General features: G+C 33.6%; 1 protein-coding gene across 1 annotated transcript in view; it reads right to left on the bottom strand.

The window, feature by feature from the left end:
- TRDN (triadin) overlaps positions 1–13,182 on the bottom strand; it is a 372,809-nt gene that overhangs the window by 21,423 nt on the left and 338,204 nt on the right. The window contains exons 32-36 of the mRNA XM_065888711.1: positions 12,248–12,274; positions 11,467–11,505; positions 10,836–10,871; positions 10,054–10,098; positions 7,274–7,297 (exon numbers count right to left, since the gene is read on the bottom strand). Coding sequence (XP_065744783.1) covers positions 7,274–7,297; positions 10,054–10,098; positions 10,836–10,871; positions 11,467–11,505; positions 12,248–12,274 — 171 coding nt within the window. The remainder of the gene's footprint in view (positions 1–7,273; positions 7,298–10,053; positions 10,099–10,835; positions 10,872–11,466; positions 11,506–12,247; positions 12,275–13,182) is intronic.

Here is a 13,182-nt window from a genome sequence, read left to right as displayed (position 1 = left end):
TATTTTATGTACAATATCAAATAATAAAATACTTTTAAAGACCAAACACGCATTGAACAATTTGAGTTTGTGGAGGAGAAAAGTAAATTCAAATTCTAACATTAATTTGTATGCAAGGTTAAATTACAGAAAAGGATAATCATCTCTCTTGTTAAATCTTCATTTCTTGAGGAATTATTTTAGAAATGGGAAGGTCCTTTTTTTTCTCTTTCTGTTTTTAAGTATATAATCAATCTCTTGGCTTAAACAATGAAAAAGGCAATTATAAAAATAATAATTTATTTAAATCAATGAAGATGTCTTTTTAAAAAAATGGTCAAACAATTTTTATAGACCACAGGGAGAGATTTAATAGTCTTAAAATTTAAGTGTCTGCAATTTAGTTTATTTGGGGGAAAATATTTTGGTCAACATTAGGCAAATCAATTCAATATATAACTGGCATGATTAACACTATTTAAACTAATTTTTAAAACTAAGCAAATAATGTTTTAAGACTTTTTCTACAGCTGCATCTTAATCAGACTATTACGTTTTCTCATGCACTGCTAGAAATGTGACTGGCATATGTTGTGTAGTAACAAAATTGATTCACTTATTTGAAAGTTAAAGTGTTGATATGCCACCATTAGTTAATTGCATATTATTTTTTATTAGCAACTTAAGTAGCCTGAAATAACATAAATAATATGATTTAGTCATGAATTAACTCTTATGGGACTTTTAGGTTGGATTTGATCTCTTTAGAAAAGATCATTATTTTAATTGTTTATAAAAGGAAATTACAGATAATATCAACATAAAGCAAAGCATACTCTTCCTGTGTTTAAGAATTTAAGAGAATTCATTTTTTTGCCACTAGATTATCATTTTATAATTCACTGACTCATTAATAGTTTCATGATTGTCTGAAAAAGTGAAATCTTCTTTCAAATGTCAAGAACATGCTTATTAGGAAATTCTGGCTTTCTAAAATTCTTTAAAAGTTTCACTCCTTGGACATACAATCAATAAAAAACAGGTTACGCTTTTTTTTGTTGTTTTTTGTTTTTGCGGTACGCGGGCCTCTCACTGTTGTGGCCTTTCCCATTGCGGAGCACAGGCTCCGGACACGCAGGCTCAGTGGCCATGGCTCACGGGCCCAGCCGCTCCGCGGCATGTGGGATCTTCCCAGACCGGGGCATGAACCCGTAACCCCTCCATCGGCAGGCGGACTCTCAACCACTGCGCCACCAGGGAAGCCCAGGTTACGCTTTTATTGATGACAAGTGGTATACTTCGGTTATGTTTAATTATAATCTTTTAAAAGAAGTCCTTAACCTAAGATATACCAAACATGTAAATTAGGAAGAAGACTATTAGCCTTTACATCCATAGACATTTTAATTTTACCTGACCTTATTTAAATTTTCAGACAAATTTCCAAGGTAGCTGAATTTGATATCTAAAATATCCACCATACTTTAATATTGATGCAAATTACTTATTAATTTACCACATTTATACAAGAAAAAAATGCAGAACCAAAAAAAATGAATGAGCATTTTAAAAGTTAGAAAGTATTAAAAAACAAATTGCAAATGTAAGCTACAAGGAAGTTGTCTAAAAAATGGAAATCCTGACTAGTTCTCTGCTGGGTTTGTTTGAAGTTTTATTAAAAAGTAATTAATTTCTATAACAGATTAAATTTATCAGTATAGCCTTAAAAAGTTAAATTCATTATTTTAATAGCAAAATTAGATCTCAGGGAATTTATAATGATCCAAACCTGTCTATGCAGATAATTTTGGTGAGGTGCTAACAGTAAAATCCTCACTATTTACTATCAGAGAAAAATATTACAGAAAAAGATGTCAAAGTTAAATTTCAGCACAGAATCATCTCAAGAAATGTTCTCACTACATCACTCCTTTTAAAATACTCATTTTGAGGGGCAAGCCAACCTAGGTTTACTTAAATGCTGACTATTAGATACTAAGAACAAAAGAACTATGGATTCCTGTAAAATTTTTTTCCTTGATACCCCAACACCCACTGCGAAAAATATATTGTCAGTGTCTCAGCTCTGTAAAGAGCCTTGAAAATCTTCTAGGTGCAAACCTTCCCTTGGCACCATTTGCTTTTTAATAATGTATTTTCTCATTTCTTTGTTTTATTTCATGTATTACCTTTGGGCAAGTTCCTGGGGAATGATGTTTTAGGATGTAAAAGGGTTTTTTTTTCAAAGAAAACATTTTCCAAAGACTTAAAATATTAATATCAATAAGAAATGGTTGCACTGTTTAAAATTCAAAAATATGAATATTTCTTTTGCTTTTAATTTTTAAGGTAATAGATCTTAAATATAATACAATCTCATGCCTCTTGATGTCTTCCTGCAAACTCCATGGAAAGGTAATTATTCATTATATATTTACCATATATACAAAGAAAAAATACAGAATGAAAATTAAATGACTATTTAGAAATAAAAAAGCTACATCCTTTGAAAAAGTAAATCTACAAAAACAGGCATTGATTAATCCATAATAGTCTGTGAATCACGAAAAATTTGATTTTGCAATGTAATTTTCACTGATGTAATAGAGAAATGTTATTGCATTGCTGATTCTTTTTTATCCCTATAATAACTCTAGGTATTTGAGAATCCAGTCCCGTGGGATGGTTTCAAGAATCTCAATCAGAGCAAGCCACAAGAATTCAGAAAGAGATACTGCCCCTCTCTTTTACATCAGTCTTTTTCCACATATTAACAACCTCCCCCACCCCCACCAAAAAATCTGGAAATGAATTGCATTCAGGACCAAAGCAGAAAAAATGACCTATCAGAGGTGGAGGATCTGGTCCTGTTCAGAAGACAAGAGATACAGGCATTAGAGTAGAGAATGTGGTTGGAAGGAAGCAATGGGCTCAAAGCAGGAACTATTTCTTGAGCCTCCTTTAGCTAAAGACAATAAGTAACTGAAAAATAAATAAGAAGTCTGACAAAAGAAAAATTATATAATGTTGGAAAAGGTTCAGGAAAAGAACAATGGTTCTTTAGTTTAAATGATCTTTAGTATGTTTGATTTAATAAGTATCTGAGGCAGTTTTTGATAGTTGCCTCTAAAAAGGCATGTCAAAAAATATGTGCTATAAAAATATAATTTTCATATACTTAGAAACCAACTTATTAAAATGTATCGTTCCATGATGCCCTGGACATTTATATCTTCTTATCCATAAGAAGCAATATACTTCCTTCCTCACACCTTTCTCTTTTCAGTTACTACTCTTATTCTTACTACTTCTATTACTACTATTCTTGTGAGATTAGACTTTCTGACAATTCCTTCACATTTCACTCCTTTATATAAAATAAGCCACTGCCTTCTGTGGCAATAAGTCTAAAGTTTTTTGGCTTGCAGGTTCTTTACCTCATAGTTTCACCCTACATGTCCTTATTTTTCACTACTTTCTAACACAAGCCAAAGCAATCTTAAGAAAGAAAAACTGAACTGGAGGAATCAGGCTCTCTGACTTCAGACTATACTACAAAGATACAGTAATCGAAACAGTATGGTACCAGCACAAAAACAGAAATAGAGATCAATGTAACAAGATAGGAAGCCCAGAAATAAACCCACACACAAATGGTCAATTAATCTATGACAAAGGAAGCAAGAATATACAATGGAGAAAAGATAGTCCCTTCAATAAGTGGTGCTGGGAAAACTGGACAGCTATATGTAAAAGAATTAAATTAGAACACTCCCTAACACCATACACAAAAATAAACTCACAATGGATTAAAGACTTAAATGTAAGACCAGACACTCTAAAACTCTTAGAGGAAAACATAAGCAGAACATCCTATGACATAAATCACAACAAGTTCCTTTTTGTCCCATCTCCTAGAGAAATGGAAATAAAAACAAAAATAAACAAATGGGACCTAATGAAACTTAAAAGTTTTTGTACAGCAAAGGAGACCATAAACAAGATGAAAAGACAACCCTCAGAATGGGAGAAAATATTTGCTAATGAAGCAACTGACAAAGGATTAATCTGCAAAATTTACAAGCAGCTCATGCAGCTCAATATCAAAAAAACAAACAACCCAATCCAAAAATGGGCAGAAGACCTAAATAGACATTTCTCCAAAGAAGATATACAGATAGCCAACAAACACATGAAAGAATGCTCAACATCACTAATCATTAGAGAAATGCAAATCAAAACTACCTCACACTGGTCAGAATGGCCATCATCAAAAAGTCTACAAATAATAAATGATGGAAAGGGTGTGGAGAAAAGGGAATCCTCCTACACTGTTGGTGGGAATGTAAATTGATACAGCCACTATGGAGAACAGTATGGAGGTTCCTTAAAAAACTAAAAATAGAGCTACCATATGACCCAGCAATCCTACTCCTTGTTATATATCTGGAGAAAAACATAATTCAAAAAGACACATGCACTCCAATGTTCATAGCAGCACTATTTACAATAGCCAAGACACTGAAAAAACCTAAGGGTCCATTGACAGAAAAATGGATAAAGAAGATGTGGTATATATATACAATGGAATATTACTCAACCATAAAAAAGAATGAAATAATGCCATCTGCAGCAACATGGATGAACCCAGAGATTATCATAGTAAGTGAAGTAAGCCAGACAGAGAAAGACAAATATCATACGATATTGCTTATATGTGGAATCTAAAAAAAGCATACAAATTAACTTACTTATAAAACAGAAATAGACTCACAGACATAGAAAACAAACTTATGGTTACCAAAGGAGAAAGAGAGAGGAGGAATAAATTAGGAATTTGGGATTAAAATATACACACTACTATATATAAAATAGATAACCAACAAGGACCTACTGTATAGCACAGGGAACTCTACTCAATATTTTGAAATAACATATAATGGAAGAGAATGTAAAATAAAAGTGTATATATCTATATATATCTATATATATATATACATATATATATATGTGTTGAAGCTAATCACATTACTGTACACCTGACACTAACACAGCATTGTTAATCAACTATATTTCAAGAAAAAATTTTAAAAAACACAAGCCCCCAACTCCAGCCAACTCTTCCTTTGATTGCCTCTATATACTATGCTTGTTTGCCCACTGTGAAATAATAGAAAAATATATATATTAGTCTTTGCTCCTAGTTCCTGGTATAAAGCTTGTAAATCCCTTGGAATTTCCTGGGTGACAGGAGAGTCTTTTGTTCTAATTTGGCAATGCTTGGTCGGCCTCTAGATAGGGGTTTGTCATCAGAAAGACCAAGCCAGATTAGAAATGTGGCACTTTCAGCCTCACACCCCACCCTCCAGGAAGGGGAGAGTGCTAGAGATTGAGTTAAGGATCCATCATGCCTATGTGATGAAGCCTCCATAAAAGTCCCAGAAGTACGAGGTTCAAGAATCTTCTGAGTTGCTGAAGACATCTACATGCCAGAAGGATGGTGCACCCCAACTCCATAGGGACAGAAGCTTTTGTGCTCGGACCCTTCCAGGTGTCGTCCTGCGTATCTCTTCATCAGGCTGTTCATTTGTATCCTTTATCATATCTTTTATTATATAATAAACTGGTAAACCTAAGTAAGCTTTCCCCTGAGTTCTGTGATCTGTTCTACCAAATAATTTAATACAAGGGAGGGATGTCATGGGAGAGTCTAATTTGTAGCCAGGTAGGACAGAAGTTGTGGATAACCAGGGGACCTACTATTTTTGACTGGCATCTGAATTTGAGGAGTAATCTCATGGGACTGAGTCCTTAACCTATTATATGCTAACTCCAGTTAGTATCAGAAATGAATTGAATTGTAGGACATCTAGCTGGTGTCACAGAGAATTACTTGGTGTGAAAACAATCCTACTTGCATGGTGTCAGAAGTGTTAGGAGTGTGGTAGTAGCGTGAGAGTAATGGAGAAACACACAGGAGTAGTGAGTTTCTTTATACCCTCTTTTTCCAATTATCCAATCCTAACCATTTTTAAATACAAATCCTGGAGTTACCTCCTATATGAAGTCTGTCCTGACTACCTTTGGCTGTAGGGGAAGAGTATGGAGTGGGATAATTTCAGAGGGCTTTCCTGAGCATGAAATATAAGCTTTGCTCTTGAATCAGTGAGACAATTCTGTACCCTTGTAATTATTTTCCTTTTTTTAAACGCCTGAAGCAAGTCCATGTGGGGCTCTATTACTTGCAGTCAAAAAAATTTGTATGAGATATATGGCAAGTACCACCTCTACCAATTGTCTTGTACTGTCCTCAGTACTCACTAAAGGTTGAACACAGCAGAAGCACTCAAGAAACACTGAGATCTGCTCTGCCCAATGCAGTAGCCACTGACCACTTGGGCTATAGGGAATTGAAATGTTACTAGTACAAATTGAAATGTGACTTAAGTGTAAAATACACACACAATTTCAAAGGCTCAATTAAAATTATGTAAATTATCAATATACTTCTATATTGATTACATATTGAAATAATATTTGTATATAGACAAATAAAATTATTAAACTTGTTTTCGCCTGTTTCTTTTTACCCTTTAAATGTGTCTACTTGAAAATTTAAAACTATGCATGTGGCTCACATGACGCTACATTATATAGCACTGATTTAAAATGATTTGTCTTCTTAAATCCAGAAACATGGGAAGGAAATTTGCTATTTCCCAGAATTTTAGAATTTATAGGGAAATTTATAGTTGTATTCTGTATAATTTGAGCTATCCATACCCAGATTGTGGCATTTCAGAGAGTATTTTCTGAGAGTTTGGTCTCTTTATGTTATATACAAGATTAGATCCATTCCTTACTATGTATTCTTCTCAGATATATAATTATAATTAAGCTAATGAGCATTAGAAAACAACAGCAAAGGAAACATTATTGCTCAACCATATGTGCTCTGTAGCAAATTTTTAGTGACTGAGGGTTTAAGGCAGAAGCAGGATTATTTATTCCATTCTACCTTAATCACTGAAAAGACATGTATTGAATGCAAGTCACTTTAATCTTCAGGTTCAAGAACATGTATTTCTGCTACAAGTTATCATTTCAAATAACGTAGTTTAGTTTTTTGAGTTTCAACATAAATAACATGAAAAGTTATCAAATTCCTGTCAGAGGGTTTAGTATGAAATGACTCAATCTCTGAACATGTTAAAAAATAAATATTTCATGAATTTCAGCTTGAAATTCATACTGTGTGCCAAAGAGAATTTATCAAAGTCAAAGCAGTACTTACTTGATACTCTTGCAGGTTTTTCTGCTAAAAATAAAGAAAAAAATTCTTGCTTAACTCAGGTAAAATGCAAAGAAATTATACATCAATAGGCTATATAAATGTATCTAATATCTTTAGACTTTCTTCCTTATTGTACGGGAGTTGGTGAAGAAATGTAACTCTATTGCCTGATAACATGGATCTTTGTAAGCTGTGACAAAGAGAGAGTGGCATGGACATATATACACTACCAAACGTAAAATAGATAGCTAGTGGGAAGCAGCCGCATAGCACAGGGAGATCAGCTCGGTGCTTTGTGACCAGCTAGAGGGGTGGGATAGGGAGGGTGGGAGGGAGGGAGACACAAGAGGGAAGAGATATGGGAACATATGTATATGTATAACTGATTCACTTTGTTATAAAACAGAAACTAACACACCATTGTAAAGCAATTATACTCCAATAAAGATGTTTTAAAAAATGGATCTTTGAATAACTTAATTGCTTTTATGTGTTTCACAGCATATTTATGCTTTTTAAACACTCATTAAAATCAGCAGGATCTTTTTAAAATTGCTTTGGTTTAACTATAATTATACCTAACTCCAGTGAAATTGCTTTGTATGATGTAATTAATCTAAATATTTGCTTTACAGTTTCCAAATTCCATAAAATATATTATTGAGAATTATTTTCCTTTCACAGATGAATAAAGACAAATAACTACACATTAGACTATAAAATATAAATCTTAAAAAGTGACATGCAAAATCAGCTTAATTTTCCATAATCATTTATTTATTAGTTTCAATGAGGGATTATAATTCTTCAAATATGTTTTTCCATTAAACTGTATGAATGTAGGACAAAGACATAAAGTGGAATGATTGTCCCAAATACTATAGCAGACATTCTAACTTTCTGAAACAAAGAGGATTGGTAATATCTATATTCCATTAACATTAGTCTCATTTAAAGGGCTAGGTTTGAAAATATAATTTTTAAGGAATCTGCATAACATGTTTTACTTTGAGACTTGTAGAGTTTCTGATATAAAGCTAAGAATTACAAGTTTAGAAAAGTTAGATTAATGCCAACAGAAAGGTTTATTTTTGTGGGGGGGATACTTATGTTTTCGGTGATATTACAGCAGCACATGTATAAAATTGCAAAACAAACAAAATAATTCAGAAAAATGCTTTAGTAAAGCTAATGTTATAATTTTTCCTTTAAAAATACTAGCGTTGGCTAAAGAGACAGGAACTTAGAAAGGAATAAAATAAACATTTATTGAGATGCAATGAACCATTTGTTGAGTGAAGGAATGAATAAGAATGTGCTTGTATTCTCAACCAGCTCTAGGTTGGACTTGTGCTTTCACATATAACAATTTTTCCCTTCTGTGTATTCATAATATGAAGATCTTAGAAATAATGGACTCACAGAATAGAGTAAGAAAGGAGTATCCATCCAATGTCCAAATCCCTAGAATCCCTTGTGCAGCCCTCTAGTCTTAGCACTGATAGACCACTTCCTTGGGGACAAAGTGGGGTACATTTTATCTTTGGGCTGCTCCGATTGGTAGAAAGCTTTCCCTTATATTTGCCACAGTGTGGTAGGATAGTGAAATGTAGTTGAATGGGCTTAAGTCTTTGATGTCACATCCACTTGGAGGCAATTCCTGTCTCTATTATGTAAACACTGAGATGTTAGACTTCCCCTCATCTAGCATTAACTCGGCTTTAAACTGGGAATGATAATTGGTCCTGTACTAAGGAGGAAATTGAGCTAATAATAGGAAAGGACATAGCTACAGGTATTCAAAATAATCCATTTCTTTTCATTCTTCTGGCTAAATATCTTAAAAGGTATCAAGTTTTGCAGAAAGTTCCAATATAAAAATTGTGTTCCTGTATCTTTGTACAAATTTGATATTTCTCTTATTCTAAATGTTACCCCTTAATATTACTGATAATTGTGTCTAGATATGCCCTGCCATTGCAAGTATACATACTACAGTAAGAAACAACAGGGAACCAGTGAAAAACAAGATTCCTCCCCAACACCTGCCCCCCACCCCCGGTACACACACACACTAGAGATCTATGCATTTACTATGAATGAAAATTCTTGCTCAATTATGGCATGTTTATTTAGCACTTTAAAATTTAAAGCATTTACGTTTTGTTACATTTTGGATTAATTAGATTCGCCTAAAATTTTATGACCCAGACTACATAATTCAGCTGTACTCTTATAGTTTTATGATAATATCACCAAAATAGGTCATTTTCATTTTAGGTAAAGAACATCTACCTGACATGTGCATGCTGGCATCTGCCTTCTACTACCCACTTTGCATCTACATTGAATTAATTTCAAAGACCAGTATATAAACAATAAAAATATATACATGATATTAGCTACATTTTATGTAGTCATAGATAAAATGAATCTCGGCATCTCGGCTTCCTCTTTTTACTACTCTCTCATTCTTGACTGTAGTCATGCTGTGAAAGTCTTTTTCAATAAAATAAATTTTTCTTCTGGTATGTACTCAAATATCTTATGAAGGTTTAGGTTGTTAATAGTTTCTATTTCTCCACATTTCCTAGTTTTCCACTGAAATGTAAGCTTTCTGCTAGATTTCCTACCTGTCCACTTCCTCTGCTGTTAGTAGGAGTGTATACCTGCTAGACTTCCTTGCTTTAAAAAAATTTAGTGTTAATATTAAACACCAACGTAATTCAGGCACCTCCACATCAACACAGCATTTGAATCTTTACAAAGTTCAAGATTACCTTTTGTCACATTGTGTAATTGAAGACTTTCTTTTCTAGTTGGCACTGTATATAAAGAAAATGTAAATTAAAATATGAATTTTTAAAGAAAATGTTCATAAAATTTTGGTTCACTTCATCTCTAAGCTTTAGCAACGTGAGAATAATTTAAATGTTGTAAATATTTTCTTGAGGCTTTAAAAAAAATTTCTTTTCTACTAACACCTAACAAAAATAAATGACTGTTTTGTTTGCATAAACAAAGATATAACATAATCAGTGATTTCAGGGTACTGAAATGAATTAGAGCCCATGGACAATGGGTCATTACGATTAACTGAATTTAGGTATAAACCAGAAAAAAAGTGTCATCTTTTGTTGTTAACAATCTTTTTGGTATGGCTAAAAATGCTTTCCTCATGACTCGATAGAGTATTTCTCTGATGATTAAGGCCTTTGCAAGTTTTTTAGATAACTACATGGAAATCAGTGATTATCATATTATATTATGTAGTTTACTAAGTAAATAAACCTAATGTTAAGAAAAAAAGCAACTTACAATGCAGCCTCTAACTAGCTGCTCACCAATGACCCAACACATGACTGCATACTGAAGGAGTGGCCTGCCATCCACTGCTCCTTTGACACTGCCATTACCACATAGCCAGGATTACTGACCACATTTCTTTTTTTAATCAGGCCAGCAATCATCACATACATAAACAGAAGTTTTATTTAAAATTGAAATAAATTTTGACTCAAAATATTTTGACTTCAGGGCCTTTCAATCTTTTAAAAATTACCTTTTTCTTCTTTAAGATGTTTCATTTCTGCTTTTTCTATAGAGATAAAATGGTAATTAGAATCATATACATATTTATTCATAGGTCTTCCTAAGGTTTGGAATTACATATTTTGTAGTCAATATTTACAATTCAGGAGTTATATGAAAAGAACTTTATGGTGCTAATTTAGCAATAATAGGTGGAGTTTGCTTTGAGATCTAAATTCCTGTTCCCTTTAGATATCTAATAATAATGCAATTCATACACCCGTTGCATGGGTAACACCAAAATGAGCTGTGGTTCTGACACATGCTTTAAAATCAGCGTCCGTATTTTCATGAATTGCTTTTAAGTAGTATAATTTGTGTAATTACATATTTTTGAATTCCTGTGTTTTTTTTTTTTTGGTACGCAGGCCTCTCACTGTTGTGGACTGTCCCGTTGCGGAGCACAGGCTCCAGACGCGCAGGCTCAGCGGCCATGGCTCACGGGCCCAGCCGCTCCGCGGCATGTGGGATCTTCCCGGACCGGAGCACGAACCCGCGTCCCCTGCATCGGCAGGCGGACTCTCAACCACTGTGCCACCAGGGAAGTCCAATTCCTGTGTTTTTGTCACTAATTTGATATACATGTCTTAAGACGTCTTTACCTTTACTTTCCTTTTCAGATTTTTCAATTTTCTTCTTCACTAGAGGGTAAAATAACAAGAAACCATTGGTTTATAAAACATAATTTTCTTACTCAATCTTGGAGTAAATATTTGGAGTTGAAATTTAATCCCATAAGTGAAAGGGGGGTCAAGGCTCTACTTTTTCAAGATGTGAAGAAAAAGTCTCCCTCCCATGTGTGAGAACATATGTATTTTTGTTACCCTTGGTTACTTGGCTTTGTAAGGCAGAGCCCCCTTCTTTTGTTTTTGTTTTTTACATGCTTTGAAGTAAAGCTAGAGGAAGCCATGCATTTATTAATAAGTTTAAATGAGTAACAGAAAAAAATTAAATTTTTTATTGTTATCTGTAGGAAATGAGAATTTGATCAGTGCTATGGATGCTCAGTAAATGAACTGTTGAGTAAAAAAAATGTAAGAATCTCAACATATCTCTGGGCAAAATGTGGCCACATACTTTTTAAAACAGAGTTTTGGTTGATTGATGCTTTTCTTCAACTATATTTATCAGACAAGAGTAAGAAGGAAACCAATATTTAATGATGACAACGACGTATGTAGTGGGAATGTTATATATGTTATTTCATTTAATACTTATAACAAGTCTTTTGGGAAGTCATTATGCCTGGTCTAATAGATGAGGAAACGGGGAATCTGAGCTGTTAAGGTATTTTCCCAAATGTTACACAGCCAGACAGAGACTCAAATTTAAATACTGTTCCCACAAATCTATGTTACCTCCTCTGGGAAAGTAAATATTTACCTGATGCTGTTACTTCTGATGTTTCCTCTTTAGAAAAAAAAAAAATAGAAAAAAGGAAGAAAAATAAAAGGAAAGAATAGTTTTGTTTTTCAGTAGCAGACAACTGAACTTCATCTGCATGTATTTCCTATTAAATTCCAATAATAATGACAACAGACACATACACAAAATGGCAAATAGACATACTGGTAACTAATATTTCTGAAAACTAACTGGAATCTATTCTGGAAATAGAACCACTCTACAAATTAATCTTAAACAGTCGATTCATATATGGTAGAAAGAATCAATTTGAAGATTTTTGGGTGGTTTTCTCAATTACAATTATAAATCTCCATTACATAATTTTTTTTTTTTTTTGCAGTATGCGGGCCTCTCACTGTTGTGGCCTCTCCCGTTGCAAAGCACAGGCTCCAGACGCGCAGGCCCAGCCGCTTCGCGGCATGTGGGATCTTCCCGGACCGGGGCACGAACCCGTGTCCCCTGGCTCGGCAGGTGGACTCTCAACCACTGCGCCACCAGGGAAGCCCCTCCATTACATAAATTTTTAACACGATCTGCACATGTGCATGCATACATTCATTTATTAAATATTTATAAAGCAACTTCATGTATAAGATGTATTGAGTGCAATGGGTGGTGTTGAGAGATGAGATTTTAAAATATCACAAAAGTAAACTCAACTCATGATGACTACAGTCAGAGTAGTGAGACAAACATAAAAATGTTATTTGTCTTAGCCTATGATAATGTAGAACCAACCCTTCATTTTGCTCTTTTAGTAAATTCATGGAACAATTATTTTTAAAAATATAACATGGCAGGCTTTAAAAAATATAGCTTTCCTCACAAATCAGTTCAAATGATAATATTTTCTATAAAACTGATACATTTAATTATCAGTCTAATATAACTTTTTTGGAAGCTATTTTCAA

Source organism: Phocoena phocoena, chromosome 12, assembly GCF_963924675.1.
Source record: "Phocoena phocoena chromosome 12, mPhoPho1.1, whole genome shotgun sequence".
In the NCBI taxonomy this organism is placed as follows: Eukaryota; Metazoa; Chordata; class Mammalia; order Artiodactyla; family Phocoenidae; genus Phocoena; species Phocoena phocoena.
The sequence above is the reverse complement of the archived record's forward strand: the minus strand, read 5'-3'. Positions and strand labels throughout refer to the sequence as shown.